Source organism: Streptopelia decaocto (genome assembly GCF_964273445.1).
Source record: "Streptopelia decaocto genome assembly, chromosome: 6".
NCBI lineage: Eukaryota > Metazoa > Chordata > Aves > Columbiformes > Columbidae > Streptopelia > Streptopelia decaocto.
The window spans coordinates 7,569,013-7,587,805 of record NC_138660.1 but is presented as its reverse complement, the minus strand read 5'-3'; the positions used below and the strand labels follow the sequence as shown (position 1 = coordinate 7,587,805).

Below are 18,793 nucleotides of genomic sequence, written 5' to 3'. Positions count from 1 at the left end.
TCTTTGGTTTGTACCACAGACTGGTCTTAGGCTGTGCAAACTGGATTCCTTTTGGTTGAAGCTAAAGTGAAGGGTGCTCTCCAGGAATGCCCCTTAAGTGCCAGATGTTCAGGCAGTGGGACTAGGTGGGAGCTAAAAAAGACTGAAAGACTGAACCCATCCTGAAATGTGTATAGTGTGAGTGTCCAGCCCTTGCCACCAACAGTTTCACTCTATGCATTTGGTCCTATGTTGTAGACACAGCCTCTGTGAAAAAAAAATCAAACGTATACAGGTCTGATTGTGAATCCTGGATCTCACTAAGACAGCATGCTGCAGTAAGTAGCTACAAATAGGAAATAACAATTTTTAACTCTGGATTGCTTTGTTGATGTATTTTGGGTCATATAATTTGAAGACAGTTGCACAGTCTTCTGTATACTAGTAACACAATAAAATGGTCTCCTGCTTTACTGTGCATTGTGCCAAATAGAGTTAGTCTATTAAATTACTCTCTCTAGAGTGACTATATTATCTTAGATTGGAAGTTGCAGTCATTAGTTGGCTTCTGAACAGGATCAGATGCCAAAATTCATCTGAGTTCTCTAGCAAAGTGTGCAACAGAGTGAAAAAATTCACTATAACCACTACTGCAAAATCCCTGATGACACACTTCCATCTGTCTGATTCCTGGGAAGCAAAGCATCAGCTCTGGTGGATCACTTGGCTGCATATGCTGGAACAGTCAGATCTAAGTTGTGGCATAGTTTGGGTCCATTCAAAATATTTGTGCATTGTCCGTGGGTTATTTCACATCAAAAGGAAACTAACGGAAAAAGACTAAGTCATGTTGTAAACCCATATATATGGTGGAAATCTGTTCAAAGTATTAAAAAAGCCAAGTCTTCTCTGTAAAGTTGTTTTGGGCTGTGAGATTTGTCAGCTCTTCCAGGCTATGCAGAAATAGCATGGTCAATATGTGGATGGGACTTAAATCACAGCAAACTTGGCTGATTTTCTGAACTCTCAGAAAATAAATGAACAAAGGGCTGTCTGTGCTTCATGCAAAACGCTTTCTTTCTTCTCTTTTTCTCTCCCCAAAATGTTCTGAGGAGCTGGAGGTTCATTCATTCCTCAGGCTGAATATCTCTTTGTTGTGTACAACCAAGGACAGGTTCCTCATCCACAATGAGCAATTTAAAGAATATTAGATGAGACACCAGCCCAAAGTGTCTGACTCAAGGACACAGAACCTGGAGGAGTCAGGACCAGCAGAGGAGCCTGCTCTCAGGAATTAAAATCCAGTCCCTCAGTTACGTGACGAGTGTTCAACAAGCTCTCTTCACTGGCAGCAGGTGATGCTCAGGACCAACAGAAATGTGCCTGCAGCCCCTCTTCACAGTCTTCCTTTAGGGCACATACCCACCTTCACTAGTAGCTGGGATGATGAACAGAGGGATTTGAAGTGCTGGGCACGTGGTTTGTTTAGCTGTGGTAAAGCAGCCCCCAGCAGAGATGGGGGAGACACTTCAGGGTCACCCTGGCAGATTTTAGGGAAGCGCCACTGAGCTTTTTCGCTGGCTTCATGAGCAGAAATGATGCTGTGACCCAGGCTTTGATGTGCAGATCTCAGTGGGTTCTGTTTGGCTCTCCTGGTGGGCAGCAGAGCTGGCCTCCACCCAAGAATATGCCACGAACCTTTCCTTTTCTCTGTGTAGGCGCTGCAGCAGCTGGTACAAGGGGGAGGGAAAAGCCACATAAATTGTCACACTTTTGTCTTGTTGTAAGATCTTGCCTATCCAAGACCAGCTCACCCCAGCCTTGGTGAATGCTTTAGACCACAGGACTCACTGTTAATTGACCAGTTGTAGCCAGCGTGTCAGTAAGCTGTCAAAATATTAATAATCTGGCACCACTCATTTTCAGGGTGGAAGTTTTAGCAGCAAAGAAATTGAATTTCCAGCCCTGGCTATGACAGCTCTGAAATTGGTTTAATGCAGGAGAGATCTTTCCAGCGTTAGGGAAGATAAGGGAGAGTGTCGGAGATAGCGTGTTTCCACTGAGTCTTGCAGTCTCAATGTAAGAGTTGAAGCGAAGAGGCTATCTCAGCACATCAGCAGCTTATGGTTGTAATAGGCCTGGTGAGCTCCCCAGCACGTCCTCTTATCTTCTGCCGATGTGATGTGTTACTTCAAAAACTGAACTACACTGAAAATTGGGCTCAGGCCGTTTTCTTTCTTCAGACCTGCTTTCCGTGTGTAGCTCGGTACCGCTGGGCATGAACAAGCACGGTTTTGTCCGGCTGCTAAAACACCAGCCACCGGAGGGTCTGCGAGACAAGGACTGGGACTCATTTGCAGTCCCTTTCTCCCTGACTTTGTTATAGCCGCATTATTTAACTTACATGAGAAAGAGAGGGCTTTTGCCTAAATAACTGAACTAGAACCTGGGGGAAATAAGTTTCTCTTGCTATTTCTGACCCCTCTTGTTTTACAGAACAGCCAACAAGCCAGTTGGTCTTTTGGTGCTCAGGTTCTCGGCACAGAAATGTAGAAGTAAGAGGTCTCCCCTGTACTCCTGTCATGCTGAGGGCATTTTTATTAAACGTCAAAAGCATTCATACTCTGGTTTGAGCTTTTGAGGGTAATTTTAATATAAATAATAGCATGATAAACCTAATATTCACTACTGATTTTCCACTAAGAGCTTTCTTTCGACTTTCAGAAGAAAATAGTGTCATGTTTATAAATGCATAATCATTATTTTAGTTTATACATTGTTGTTTTTATTATCAACAGCAATAAAAATAGCAATATTGCAAGTCACCAAAGGCCACAAACGAATTTATTGTGCCCTGTGCTCAAACTGATGCCAAGAAACTCTCTCTGGCCCCATACAGAGATCACAGGTTCAAAGCATCCCATCTGGCTGTGTTTCTAGGGTTTTTAGATTATTATTCTTCTTCACAGTTATTTCAGGCTTTAGCAGATGATGCAGTATGATGCTAATTTAGGAAATTTATTTTTCTTGTATGTAACTAATGTATTTTCACCTTGTCCCATCTTGCCTCATGATCATTATCTCCAAATGTATTTCAGGATACTGTTTTGGAGTAAGCAGAGTCGATAACATTGTTGCCAATTTCAGACGCTTTTTCAGAAAAACAGCCTATAGAGAAGACAATGGATGAGTTGGGGTTCCGAGGTTAGAAATGATCCTGGGGTTTTACCAGATCCCCAGGCTGCCAGGAATGCAGTACCAGAGACAATGCTGTCAGGAAATCCCCTTCGTAGGAAGCAGTTTCTTTCTTAGAGAGAAATGCTGAACTGGATGGGCCAGGTGCCTCGTGAATGAGTTATTCTGCTATCACTACTGGAGTCCATAACAGCTCCCAATTTTAAAAGGTTTTAAAATTCCAGCTTGAAATAAGATCCAAAATTAAAGAACAAATCAATCAATTAAAATCCAAATATACCTTATATTTTAAAAATAAGGGATGAACATTTATTCTGTTCAACCATGAATTTGAAGTTGAGCACAAGTCTTCTGAGGAGTAGTTGAGGGAACTGGGGCTCTTCAGCCTTGAGGAAAGGAGGCTGAGGGGAGACTTTATCGCTGTCTACAACTACCTGAAAGAAGGTTGTAGCATGGAGGGTGTTGGTCTCTTCTCCCAAGTAGTAAGTGATAGGATGAGAGGAAATGGTCTTAAGTTGCACCAGGGGAAGTTTAGATTGGATATTAGGAGAAAATTCTTCACTAAAAGGGTTGTCAGGTGTTGGAACAGGCTGCCCAGGGAAGTGGTGGAGTCACCATCCCTGGAGGTGTTTAGGTGTTTAGACAAGGTTCTTAAGGACATGGTTTAGTGCTAGAGTTAGGTTAGGTTATGGTTGGACTCGATGATCCTGAGGGTCTCTTCCAACTGAAATGATTCTAGGATTAAGAAAAACTGAAGCAAAAGACAATGCGTATCACTTGCTCTGTGTGCCACATCGGTGAGTTGCTTGATGTGCAGCATTCCCCAGATAACGCTGTACCCAAATCTTACTTCCAGAGCCTGTTCTTTCACCCAGCCTACCAAGGGTCTCCAGGGAGGTATGGAAGTGAGCAGCCCAGGTCAGAGTCATCCTGAGTTACATTCTTGTCAACACTCATCAAGTTGAAAGCTGTGATCCTATCAGGTTTGCATAAGCAGCTTGCTAAAGGCCAATGCAGTGGATTTGGTCATTTTTATCTTTATGAAGTACTTGGTAGAAATGTGCCTGCACAGTAGACAGGCCAAGTGCTGAAAGCAGAAAGCAATACTGAGGTATGGTGGGATGGGCAGGTCTGAATCTGGATCCCCAAAACTCATGGGGTTCATCTGCTTTGTAGCCAAATGGGAGACAGTAGCTTGTGCTGATCTATACAAGCTTGTTTTGATCTAAGTAACCACTTGACCAGGGCAGACTGGAGCTCAGTGTGTCCTGCAGAACTTGACACAGGTTATGTCAGTACTCTGTTGTTTGTCTGGGCAGATGTCCTTGCTGCTGCAGGGTTACCTTGGGCATGTCCACACTGCAATCACACCTTTGTCTCCAGCATTCACAAACTTCCTCTGTGGTCACATGGATGATTTAATCAGTCCTTGAACACAGAAAGGTGCTTTAGGACAGTTTGTGTCCACATATAGAGATCTGCAGCTTAATTACAGAGGCTTGGCCAGTACTTAATTTTTTTTTTACTTGTCCAGGAATATTGAGTCAGCCTTCAAGACTTAGCAGAGCTGCACTCCACCTCTTGCTTGGTTATTTTAAAATGAAGCCAACTGAACAAATATGTACCTTGAGCACAGGGAGTTCCTACAAAAGTGAGGGTAGATAGCCCTCTACTTATGTTTTTCAGACGCAGTAAGTTAGATTGCTTGCTAATGCTGCTTCTCAGCTCCCAGAGCTGAGGAACAGACCTGCATGGATGGTAATTTATTTGAAAATGTGCTCCCTCCAACCCACAGATGGTCCAGGCAGACTCAGACTACTTGCAGATAGCATATTGTCTCATCAAGTGAATCTCTGCTCTGCAGCAGGGCTGTACACTCCCATGTAGCAGCTTGTTATTTTAAAACGTATCTGCTCTCTCCTACTTCTAAAAGGCCACCAAGAAGATTTGTCACCAGTCTCTTATGGAGCTAGAAGGGGGAGGAAAAGTAGAGTGTGAACAGTAGAATATCACCTGCCATCTGGACAAAGATGTGATGAGATGTAAAGTTTGGATGCACATTTGTGGTTCTTGATCACTTGCCAAAGAGGGAGCTCAGCTCCAATTATTCTAAAGCATTTCCAGACAGATGCAACCCTAGGTCATGGGAGAAGCTGCATGGAAGCAGGAGGACACTGAACTCGATCAGGCTGTACATAAGGCATCATTGCCCATGCGAGTGCTGCTGTGGTCTGCATAGAGCAGGTCTTGGGAACAGGACCTGTGTGGTTCAAGACCTGTCCTGGGAATAAGAGTGTGCCTGGATCCAGTGCTATGGTGTGAGGTTTGTGGTCCCAAATTCTTAGAGATTTGAAGACAATGTTTAGTCACTGAACTTCTACAGGTTTAAATGGGAGTTGGGCATTTGCATTTCATTTGGGAGCCCAGATGTCTTTGAGAATCTGGTGTCTTTGTTTATCCACACAGGTCTATGTGTGTTGCTACCAATGCTGAACTTCTCAGTGCTGTTGGCATCAGAGGCGTGTTGATTAAACTCTGCTCTGGCTGAGGTCAGTGAGGAATATAGAATGGGCTTTACTGGGTAAAGAGCACCATAAAGCAGATGCTCTGCTGCGGCACCATCCTTTCCTCTGGGATGGAGCAGCGCTTATACACAGTGAACAGGATCCAGCCATTCTCTGGTCTGCCTCCACATCCACAATGAAATGCCACTGCTGATAGCTGTGATGATATTTATGATTCCTAGTTAATATGTTTTAAATGACTTGATGAGCTCTAAGAATTAACGCTAACATCAGTAAGTATCCCAAGCCAGATTCTCTGGGAGGGAAGCCTTGCCGTGCCATAGACTTGGGTGCAGTTTAGTGCTTTTATCCCATCTGAAGATCTGAATCAGTAATTGTGCAGAACATAAAAGAGAAACCCGTAAGTGCTGTAAACAAAAGAAAACTATTACTCTGGGAGTGTGTTAGTTAGATATTTCAGTACTCATCATTAACATCCCTTTCCTAAACCATGTCACAAACTGCTTGCATAATGGGCTTTTTCTTTTATCACTGCTAGTTTCAGTGACTAAATTTATTAAGTCGTTGGGTTTAAGTGTGGATATATATATTTGCCATTTTCCTTTGGGTTATAATAAAAGGAGATCTTGAGGGAAAAAGAAAAAAAAAATATTTTATTTATCTGGCAATTTTGAGAATGTTTGTAGGGAAATGGGAAGCAGTACAAACAAGCGGCCCAGTCCAGAGGGATGCTGAGTGAGCAGCTGGATTTGTGTACAACAACTAGTGGCAGCCTTCCCTCTGGCTTCCTTCCTGTCCCCGAGCATCCCCCCTGGAAACCTGTCACCATCCTGCTGTGGTCTTTAATGTTTCTTTAACGTTTCTTTACTGTTTGGACAGCACCAAATATAATTTGGGTGCATCATTTTCATTATCCCCATAATGGCACACATCATTTGCAATCACCTGATTGATTTTTCAAATGGATACCTTACGTAAAATTTGAAATTAAAGCAAGAAATGTTCTTACACACTGTTTGAAAGTGCAATATTTTCCTATTATGAGCTTAACCAAAACCAGCTTTCTGTTAATATCCTCTCACAATTCATCCTCATGGGATTTGTAATGTTTCTTTCCTTTGGCATCTCAGCATAGTCCAACAAATACATAGAAATACATGAAGCAGAATTTTTGAATAACACTTAGGTTCTAATTTGGAGGACTAGAATATTTTCTATAAAAAAAAAAAAAAAGGCTGAAGAAACCGAATTGTGACTATAGGAGCTTCTGTGATGGTCAGAGCTTGGACTCAATGAACAAGGGACCAAACTGTGATCAGTACCAAGGAGTACCATGCTGTTGCTCACAGGGGACCCCCTCTTTTCATCTCCCAGCTGAGGATGCTGAGGGACTTGGTGGCAGTGATGGCCCCAGCCTGGCACGGGCAAGGGCTGACACTGGTCTCTCATGTTTGGAGCAGCACCAGGGCTGCCCGTGTCCTGGCAGCGCTGTGCCCGACACCACCAGATGGGCATTTTTTGAAGGAGTTGAGATACCCAAGCATGTTGGTGCATTCCCTGAACAGCCTGCAGCCTCCCACCCACAGGTCTGGCAGCAATGCTTCTCCACCAACGTCTGTGGAGCTTCTCCAGCTTTACAGAAATGCAGAGAGTCCAGTCACGCTTATTATGTTCAAGGTCAAGAAACTGGGTTAGATTAACCTAAGCAAGGCAAGTGAAAGCTGAAGTAGATTAGGAAAAAAAATCTGTCTTCTCAAAAATCACCCCCAGCCTGTGCAGCGAGGGGGTGCAGATGGGGCCAGGTATTCCCATCACCTTCCCGAAAGGCCAGAGTGGCCCAAGTGATGCAGAGATTGGCTTGTGGCTGGAAGTCTTGTCCACATTTCCATCTACAGATGGCAGGAGGCAGTAGTGGGATCAAGGATAAATGAAATACCTTGGTTTTTGAACCAGAAAAAGCTTTTGTGGCAATCCATGGTACCTTATACCCTCCCTGAGCATGTCTGACACACTGAATCCCCCCCAAGTGGTAGCTGTGTCATCCACTTTGCTCCCTACTTTGATTCCAAGTCTCATTGAATGTGGTCTCTCTAATTTTCTGTGTAATAGCAACTTTTTTTTTTCCTCCTAGACTGTGCAGTTTCTGTTAGAACTAGAGTTAGCGTAAACTACACTCATGTTTGTTTTTCAAAGCAAATCTAATTACTCTTCTTACTGGAAATGCGTTTTGTTGAAGGGATTGGATTGAGATACAGAAAACAAGTTGCAGGCAGATGTTAAACATTTTCTATGTAAATTACTAACATTTGTTTTACAAATATTTCATGCAGGTTTTTAGTTTAACAATTAAAAGAAGACCTGCTTTTTCAAACTGCTTTCAGTAACATCTACAGACATTTAACAAAATACCTCAGGCTCTAAATCTCCAAATAGTAAACTAGTAAATGTATTTATTTACTTTGTATGCAAAAATAATTTAGCTAAAGACATGTATTTCAGATGAAGATAAAACCAGACAAATTTCCTTTTTTCTTTCTCCAAATCACAAGCATAGTTTTTAATGAGGAGAACTGGTAGGTTTTCTGAGTGAGCTGAGTTTCATGATGGTGCTGACAGGGGACCGGGAGCATTGTGAAGTTTGAACATAAAATAGAATCATGATTTATTTGTTTAAAGACTGAAAAAAGACCAGTGATTAAAAGATGAAGCCATCTTACTGTCTTGTATCTGGTCATGCTATTGCTATCAAGGAGAGGGCTGGGAAAATAATTGAGAGGGGTTTGTTATAAACCTATTTCAAAAGGTCCCTGCACCAAGGGGGCACTCTTGACCATTCCATTACCTATGGAGGAGGATGTCCTTGTGTCCTGTCAGAAGCATGTGAGGGACACAACCTGAGGATCACTTTGGTGTTTATACCCACTCTGTATCTGTGGGATGAAGAGAAGGTGTTGGACTCCAGGTCCGGCCATCAAGCATATTTCATCAACACTGAATTAATCGTAAAAACCAACCAACCAAACCAAAACAAAACAAGCTTGCATGTCCCAGAGGTCTGGCCAATAGATCACTGATTTTCCAAAAATACCTTCAATTATCTCAGATTTCAGTCTGTGCAGCAGTGGCCACTAAGAACTGCTTTATTAGTGTGAAGCCTGTTAAGCTCACCTGCACTTTCCTCTTTCTTCCAAGCTCTTCTCACCCCAGGACATTTGAAACAGCAGTTCCCACCTAATTCGGCATAATTACCACCATTAATTTTGACAGTAAAGCTTGTAGAGAGGTTCTGTCATTAATATCTCAGTAGCCTTTTGTTATTGGTAGCCCCAAAGCCATCAGCAAGAGGCACGTGTGGAAATTAAGTGACAGGATGTAGCTGAAGGCCTGATGTTGGCCACCCAGAAGATATCAATGACAAAAATGGTGCATGTTAAATAGATTTAGAGGATACTCCAAATATCCCCAGGATGTGCTTGGGAAGGTAGCCTGTGTCCTGCTTGTCTGTCCCATCTCCTTTCTGATCAACTGGTTTTACCTTCTCCATCTGCTTGATCATTGTGTCAGATCTGCACATGGTAGTGTCCACACCAAAGGTTACTGGTGCTCAGACCTGTGAGGACCCCACAGCATGTCAGTTTGGTGCCAGGATGAATTGTGTCCTAGGGTGTGTTTGTCCCTGCATGGCACAGTGGGACATCAGCTGTTGCTGATGAGGTGATGTAGGTAAGAAGAAGGATAATGAGTAAAAATGGCATTATTTAACTAGAACTTAACTGTCAAATCTGTGGGGTTTCTAAACTGCCAGAGAGACAGAGCTGCGATGTTTCTTGGTGGTATTGCCATGGTTAATGTCCTGAAGTGCTATTTCAACTGAATTGGGGGGGATGAGGACTCAACCAGCGAACTTACAAAAAAAATTGGACAGTTTTGTTTGCTTGTAGGGGAGCTGAAATGTTTAAAAGAAATCACTATTTTTTTCTTTATTTTTCTTAAATCTTTATTAGGTTGATGTCTTTACATTAGGTTGCTGTCTTTAAATGCATTTGTTTTAAAAGAATATAATAATTTTGATGCTTTATTGGTACAAGTGTGTATACGACACAGCATTTGCTTTTCTGAACTACTGCATGTCATAAAATTTTATACTGTGGTAATTTAAAAATAGATATCCATCTGGAAACTGAACTTTCAATAACTTTTTAATCAAAATCTTGATTATTTTTCTTTCTGAAACAACATTTTAAAAATGCATTGGCTTTTTTGTTTCTTCTTCTTGAAAATGAAAACTAGTTGTGTTAAAACAGATATCGGAAATCCAGGTGTCTCATACACAGTAAATTTCATGTTCTGGTCAAGTTGATAGCTATTTTTGACAACCTACCAACTTTTCAGTCCCCCTAAAGGGAATTTTCTTGATAACTTTTTATTGATGGAGTAACAAAGGCATGAGAAAGGGGACTGAGGTGTCCATTTTGGTTTTAGAGCTGCTCTCCACTGCAGAGTTTGTGTGAGCTACGTCTTCCAAGGCCAGACAAAGCCTGGAGATAAAGAGCAGATTTAAAGAGCGCTTAAACACTGATCTTCTGGGAAGCTACTTCAAACACTGTTTTTTAGTGCTCTAAGTCATCTAGATCTCTTTTAACTTGTTTCACTCTCTTCTTAAAATATTTATTTCATCAGGATGGAAGACTCCTTCCAATAGAGCAAAATGACCCATTGGGCTGACAGTGGTTTTATCTGTGTGGTGCTAATGATTGATGCAAACTTCACATGTGCAGCACAGCTCCATGCTTTCTGCTGTGCTTTATCTTCCGTGGCTTCAAGCCTGCCTGGCTGCGTAGGTCTGTTGCACGCAGGATTTATTGTCAGACCAGCAACACTTTATATAACCCCAAAGTGCTTGGGAACACATACCTGAGTGCTGCTGAATGTTCAAAATGTTCACCCTTAAAATTAGGTCTGCAGTAAATATGTGGCATTACTCCAGATGCTTTGCTCAGATGTTGGTCATGGGTTTTCTATTAGCAAGGTTGGAGAAGCTCCCAAAGACTTCTGAGTGGCAAGGGCTTAGGAGAGAACATCGCTCACCTATAGCAGCACCTGCCCTCACCCACAGGGCTCTGAGATACCTTGTCTGGGTTCTGCAAGAAGGGATTTCATTGTTAAAACAGTTTTTCTTCTAAAAATGCCTTTTTTTTTTTTCTTTTTTATTTGCAAAGATGTCACAGTTTTAAGGAACACAGTAGGAGAATTTGTTCGGCCAGGATGAATCTTCTGCTCAAAATCAAAGTCTGAGGAAAACAAAACAACAAACAAGACAAAACAAAATCACAACCTCACCAACAGCCACATCTGACTCAGGAAGGTTTGGGAACCCACTGCCACACAGTCCCCTGGCTAGACAGCTATTTTAAATGAGGTTTAATATTTCCCTGTTGTTAGTATCTTGAGGAGTTACAGGGACATGACAAGTTTTGTTCCATAGCTGAGTGTAGCTTCCTTCTTGAGACTTTCGGCAAAGCCAGCGCAAGCAGCAAAGACACAGCCACCCCCAAGCCCATGTGTCATCTGTTCCTGGGCAGGTGTGGGACCAGTTCTTGTTATCTGAAGAAATACTCGTGTCAGAAATCTTTAAAATTACTTCTTTGTCTTTGCTTAAAGTTTTCCAGGCTTTGTGTCAGCATTTCCTCCCATCACTTTTGGAAATAAGGAAATTGTTTACTTGCTTTTGTTTGCACATTCATTGCCCATGACAGAGAAGGCAAGAGTGCCAGGAAAGCACTGGGAGCATCAGATGAGCAGCAAGGCTGTCTCTACTTCTCAGCTCTCTTTTTATTTTACTTAGTATTTCAGTCTAAACCATGGAGAATGCCTGATTTCCCTGCACATTTTTCATGCCTGTTCACTACAGGCTTTTTTGGAAACCACAGGTCTGCCAGGGAAGGAGAATCTTCCCTTTCAGTGGGGAGTTTTCTGGGTGTGTGTTATTGCTGGGAGCTGGTATTGCTGATGCCTGTTGTTTTCCGTTGTTAAACTATCTGCAATGCGTGACCATCATGTATCACTCAGCGGTGCCTAATTTAGGAGATCAGTGATTAATTCCTTCCATTGCTCTTTCTTCTCTCTCACTGCAGGATGTTTTCACACCAGAGTGCAAATTTAAGGAATCCGTCTTTGAAAACTACTACGTTATTTATTCTTCCACGCTGTACCGGCAGCAGGAATCTGGACGAGCGTGGTTCCTGGGACTCAATAAAGAAGGTCAAATTATGAAGGGAAACCGAGTGAAAAAAACCAAACCCTCATCACATTTTGTACCCAAACCCATTGAAGGTATGGAATCTGCGCGCTCCCTCCATCCATGGGGTATGGGGAATGGGGAGTTTGCAACTGCAGTTTTGAGCTTCCTGAGTGGGGGTGTTGGGCTGCAAGACCAGAAAGCAAGGACTGTATTTGTAACATTTCAGAAAGTTGCAGGGCAGCACTCTTACCCTAGTATTCGACAGGTACTAACTTCATTCCGGAAACAGGGAGACCTCTTTTTTTCTGTTGCTTAGAAATTGCTCTACCTTTCAATCCCCAAATCAGGTTACACCTTTCTGACCCCATCTCAGACTTGCCGGTGGCCGCCTCAGGGACAATGCAGCCTGGGGCTGGCCCTGGTTGCACAGCTCCATGCCCCCTCTCACTACCCCCATGTTGGCGGTGGGGTCAGCGCTGGAAACGTGGAGAGAAGGACTAAATGGATGCTTTCCAGACAGGTACCGCTCATGCGTGGCGGAGGCTACAGCTAAGTCCATGCATTAGTAGCTGTTTTAACAGCTTCCCAGCTAAGGTGCAGGGGCAGATGAGCATGTGTGTGTATTTGAGTGAAAGGCCAGTTCAGAAATGCAGGCTGAAATCTGTTAGACCACTGAAGCAAAGCACGATGAGAGAACTTCAGTTCAGCATTCCCAGAGTATCTGTGGCCTTTGCACTGGAGATGGAGATATTGCTAGAGCAGAGAATGGGCTGTAGCCTCTTGTCCTGTGCTTGTTTTCAACAGCTTTTCTGCAGCCGGGAACCTCTTCTTGTTTATCTGAGGCATTAGTGGAATTGGTGCCCTAAGTCCTCACTGAGTTTTGCTGAGGAACAAATGTTGCTTCATGCATAGGGTCGATCACCAGCTTCTCTTGTGTCTCTTCTGTCTTGACTGGGAGGAGAGTCTTTTGCAAGTACTTGCTTTCACAGCTGGGTTTCCAGCTCCTTCTGATATTTCTTTGCTGCCTGGCTGGGTGTTGGCACTGATCAGCGCATTCTTTTGAATTGAGGTTTCTTTTTGATGTAGCATGCGTGGCATCTGCTGAATGGCTCAATAGTTGTCTTCTGCATTAAACTAGGCCATTCCTGTGGCTCTCCTCATGGAGGGCTTTGCCTTAATAGAGGTGTCTGACCCACAGCAGAGTTCTCATTGCAGGAAATGCCGCTCGGGCTTTCATTTTGTAAAACCCAGCCCACCTGAGAGCTTCCCTTCCCTTTCCTGCAGTTGCATCCTCCCACACTTGCTTCAATCACAGCTGTCACATAACCTTCTGAGCGAGTGAGCGCTTTGGAAGTTGGCAGCCAAATTAAGGGCTCCTCCACCCCTTCCCTCCTCCACATGCTTTGCAGTCAGCCTGTGTGAGCAGTGCTGCATCAAAGGGCTGGCAGTCTCCCAAGCTGAGGCACGTGTCAGCTTCCAAAAGCATTCAGCTGTCTGGGACTGTGACTCCAGACAGAGGTCTCTGTTCCCAAGCCTAAGATTCATTGTAGGTAGCAGAGGCTTGTGGGGAGGGTTGGAGTAAAATGCGCTCAGCTCCACGTGACTTTTCTGTGCTGTACCTGTCAAAGTCTCCGCAAGCAGAGCTTGCGATAAGACATGTTACAGAAAGGAGGAAATTCCTTCTCTGTTTTAGCAGCTTCTTTCTCTTTGTCGTGACTCTAAGGAAGTATTCAAAGCACTCCCCTGCTGTATTTGCATGTCCCTTTTGCTAATGCTGTGGCATGTCCCAGAGTGTGGGGTTTGCTGTTTATTCAGGCCAATACGTTGCAGCTTCCATTTGCAGTAACTCACCCAGGTTTCCAGCAGCATTAGCCCTGCCACATGATGGCTGACACGGTGATGTATACCAGGAGGAATCTGGTCCCCTGGGAAGGAGAGGTGTTACATGCATTGCTAGGAATCACTTCACCCACCACTTCAATGGCAATTATCTCTGAGATTAAACTTTCCAGTTGTTTGCCGTGTGCAGAAAAATTATGCGGCAGCTTAGTGAAGAGAGTGTTCGCAGGGAAAGGCAACACGAGAAAGTCCAGGTTCCTCCCAGAGCTCTTTTGACTCCTGTTGCTTCATACTGCTTTCTGAATTGAGAAGTCCTCTATTTGAAGTTGCAAATGGCCAGTAAATTAATCAATAAATATGAAATATCCTCCCAGATAATTCCTAAGGACTACATGTGCGTACATGTGCATATATCTACAGTGGTATCTGTATGAATGTGTGTTATCTATGGCTTTTAGCAGCTACAGCTTTATGCTGTGCTAATCCCACTGACTCTTTTCACTCCTGTAGATTGTCAGGATGCTTGAGGTGTTCTGTGCAAAAGTCAGTAGATAACAACTGGAAAAATTTTCAGATCTGGATAGGAGGAGGGGTGTTTTGGTTTAGTGTAGGTAGGGTTTGTTTGTTTTTTGGAAATAGCATTAAGCTTAATCAATATAAAACCACAGAAAACTTACTAAGTAATAACAGGGGAAACGTTAAGTTCCTCTCCCATCTGTGCGCAGGCAAAGCCAAGGCAAACAGCCTGGCAGGCAGCAGCTAATGTACTATGTCACACCATTTTTAGTTAAAAATACATATATGCAACATATTTCTTTTGATATTATTATTTCTGATCACTGATCATTCAAGCTAAATGAGCCCTTGAAGTGCAGACATACAGATTGAACCAGACTGCACAAGAAGTTAGCTGAGTATAATAATTGTCACTTGCCCACCAAATAATCTTTTGAAGCAGTTTCAATCTCTTTAAGTGTCTGTAGTGATTCATGATGGACAAACAAGTAACAGCAGCTGAATCTTTCCCAGTGTGTTTTCCCAGGGATGCAACATCCCCGTTTTGTTAAAGCAGAGCCCTGAGATGTTGCAAAGGAGTACAAGACACTGTTGAGTAGGAAGATGTGGCAGGCCTAGTAAAAATGCTGTAAAGGTATCACCTGAAGCCACAAAACATTCTAAAAAGTGTTCTTAAAAAGAAAAAAAAAAAAAGACAAACCCCACACTCTTTGTCTTTGTTAACACAGCTCCTCTTTTGGGTGGGCAGGCTTTGGTATGTTTTCAATCCCACACTAACTCACTTGTTCATCTATCAAACTCCTAATCATCTTATTAGATGTCAAATGCAATGTATTTTAACCATGCTTTTGCTTGGCTTTTTGTCATCTTGTGCTGCATTTCTTACCTTAACCAACAGTGATTCCATCTGACAGCATCCTGCAGATTTAGCTGCCAGATAGATGTGAGGTCAAATGTCTCTGAAATGCATCATCTGGGACTGGGTTTAGAACACAGTAATTAGAGGCAGAAAACGAGGGTGCATAATCACTTGCTCCCTCTTGCCCCTAGCTGCTGCTCAGACAATTCTCTCCACCGAAGCATTAGCGAATGCAGCTGCTACTGCAGATACCCTGAGCTGTGGCATCCATCAAGGAAAAGAGCCTGTCTCGGGGCTGCCTGCCAGCAGATGTGTGCCCAGCCCTGACTCTGGTCCAGGCTGCCATCAGGACATGCCGTCATCCTGCCGGGATAAAGACCTGCCCACCTGCTAAACAGCAAATTTTAGGAAAAATTTGATTCCTCTTAACTCATTTGAGTCTGTGGCAGGGAAAGCCGGGAGTGAAGCTGGATGGATGGAGTGTATGTAAGGTGAGAAATACTGGGGTCAGGACACAAAAAGGGTGTGTTCTTCCCAAATTCAGGCAGTCCCTGATGCCCAGGGAAACCACAGAGGGCGATTTTGGTTTCACCATGTGGGTGGTGTGCCAAGAAGCAGAAATGAGGCTGAGATCCTGTGCCAGTACGTAGGTGAAGGATGGAGCTGTTCTTGGGTGACAAGCAGCACTCCCCATGCCTTCTTCACCTTCAGGAAGGGTGCTCCCCACTGCCCCCTTCCCCCTGCTTGTACCTCCAGTCTCCTTCCTGCCTAATTTGTGAGTTATTTCTTTGTGCAGAATTGTTTCCTTGAGTGTGCGAATGGCAGGCACTGCTGGTTAATGGGGAAACAGGGAATCAAAAGCCACAAGAAGCAGACATCGGCACAGCCCCGCTGCTGCTCACCCCCTTCCATTTATGCCTGTGGCTCTTCAGCAGATCAAGCTAATGGCACTTTCCAATTAAAGCATGAATATGGATGTGTTGATTAGAATCTGGGACATAGGAGCTGATTATCTGATTGAAGCTCCAAAGCATTAGCTTGGTTTCCAGACGTTACGGGCTGTATTTGGCTTGGTGTGTGGGTGTGGGTGGGTGGGAGAAGCAAGGCAAAGCAGGAGGGGATGCTTGTTCTAGCCAAATTGCTCATCCTTCCAAAGCTGCCTTGTGCTGTGTGCACCAGCAGACCTCCCAAGCGTCTGGGTGTGCCAACTGTCACACTGCTGCAACTTTACCTTGCTGCAGGACAGGGACAGTGTGTCACAAATGCACACACAGGAACCCTAAACAGACCTGTCAGCGAGTGTTGGTCCTGAACCACAAAGATTTAGTTTAAAGCCAGGAAGACCTGGGCAGTCACAACAGTCCATTTGCAGACACCCCCTCTCCAGCCCATGACTAACATCTCTGTGCATGAGTCATACTCAAGCTTCCTCAGTACAAGGAGTAACAAACTGCAGTCCAGGAGCTTGTGTTGTACAACACATCACACTGTCCCTAACGTCCCACGCATGTGCGGCTGTGTGCACACAAATCCTGTGTGTCACTGTGTACATACTTGTCCCATGCAGGTAAGTTTTCAGCCGCTTCTGAGCGATGGCCGGAGCTTAGCACATGCACACAAGCCTCTTGTGCAGGGGGATATGCAGGCACTACCTTGTGCTTGATGCCATATAAATACTTCATACACTGGTACTGTAAGTGTATCTAAATCCTGAAAATACACTTGTTCTATGCTGCTACAGATTTTTCTGGCATGGTACAGAAGCTTTGATAGTGCTGTCTGAAAAGCACAATGTGAGCAGCCTCCAGCCATGCCCCATATTAGTACTTGTAGACTGGAAGATAAACTTATAATTCCTGCCCTACTTGCTAGGTACAGGGTTTTCTTAATTTTTAGCAGCAAATGTTGTTTATTTCTGTAGCCTGATTTATATTCATTACTCTGTGGGCCTTGTTAGCAGCTCAGTATTTTTGTCCAAAGGCCATGATGAATGGCAGGGAGCTGAAGAAAGGCAACGTGCCGTGGTGCTGCTGTGGGCTTTGCTCAGGCTTAACCCTTATGGTTAAGCATCTGGCCCAGCCCAACAGGGTCCTGGAGATGAATGCAAGTAAGAGGGAAGAGCTAATGGAGATCACTTCAGCTCCAGCTTGGGACCAGGGAGCTCAGGGTGAAGACAACACTGCACTTGAGGCAGAGCTTCTTGGCATGTGGGATGTTGGGGTAGTGCCAGCACAAATACCCACCCCTGCTGGGCACATGTGATGTCAGCAAATAAGGTTGGTCACAGGAGTGATGTACATCCTCATTGTCATCAAAAGGCTCTGCAACTCAGGCTAAGAAGTCACAAGAACACAGGTTTTCCTCAGCTGTTAACTTTTTCAAGAGTTTGCTAGGCATTTCACAGCAACAGGCAAATTCACCATCACCAGGCTGTTGAGTGACACTCAAGGGCAGCTCAGCGGCTGACAGAGGACGCGAGGTCCCTTTTCCTTCTTTTGCAACCCTGCTACACACTTCACTTGCAGCATTCAGACAGCACCGGTAGTCCAGGCAGCTGACAGGCAATCCTGGCATTGCTCATCCTGGTCCAGACCCAAGGGATAAGTCATTCTTTTTTTTTTTTTTACATTTTCATAAAAAAAAATGGCTCTAGTAGCAATAACATTTTGCAGAACAGTACCTACCTTGCAGCCACACTGGGAGGCCCAGCTAGTCTGTGTTTGTTTAAGCTGCTTGGAAAGGCTTGCCTGAAAAATGCTCTAAGGGAAAAGTAATGTTTTTCCACTGCTCATATATTCAATGTAATATCCCTCCTATTAATACACAGTTGACTGCACTTTATCTCTGTCCTGTATTGTTGCACACTGCTATAACTGTTTATCTAGCTAGGAGTAAAATGCAGAGCAATAATGTCATTTGTAGCCTGGCTCTAATTGCCAGGATTTATTTGCAAATCAGTGGAGGTTATATTTATAAGTGCTCACATCGCCTTTTCGTACATGGGGTATTTTTTTCATTTCTTCAGATAATATTTGAAATTTTGTTCTTCTTGATTACCCGGAACCAAAACCTGACGTGCTCTATCCCTGTGTTTGAGCTCAGTGTCATTGATGTGACAGCTTTACAAAATGAAGCAGTACACAATCATTTCTTTCTATCCTAATTTTTGCAAAGATCCAGGCATGACATTTAGCAGTCTGGACCTACCTCAAGTTCTCAACTCCAATATGCCTGCCCTTGAGATGTCTCACTATTTCAATCACATATGCACCCCACCACATTTGCGATGAGCTCATCAGAGCTGATCCCTTTGGTGCGAGATGGTGAGTTGATAAATGCTTTATGTTGCACAGGACAGGGGGATGTGCTGTGCCTTGGGTAGACATTTCTCAAGCTGTCTAGGCTCCAGCAAGTACGTTTTTGTAGGAGGCACATTGCTCAATCAGGGTCTGCATAGAAGGTGCCCTCCATTCACCCCATTCTCAGGTGTGGCCAGGTAACCACACAGAGCTCCTGGCTTGCTGTCTATGAACTCATCCCTGTTGTCTGTGCACAGCCTTGGCTGTCTCTCATGATTTACAGGGGTAAAAATAACAAGTGCTGAGAACAGACCACTAATGGCCACTAATGTCTGTGACT

At 43.8% G+C, this 18,793-nt stretch overlaps 1 protein-coding gene across 3 annotated transcripts in view; it reads left to right on the top strand.

The window, feature by feature from the left end:
* The window catches only part of FGF12 (fibroblast growth factor 12), a 216,506-nt gene that overhangs the window by 197,493 nt on the left and 220 nt on the right, over positions 1-18,793 (top strand). For all 3 annotated transcript variants that reach the window (XM_082056004.1, XM_082056003.1, XM_082056002.1), the window contains one exon: positions 11,834-12,032. In XM_082056004.1, the coding sequence (XP_081912130.1) occupies positions 11,834-12,032 (199 nt within the window). The remainder of the gene's footprint in view (positions 1-11,833; positions 12,033-18,793) is intronic.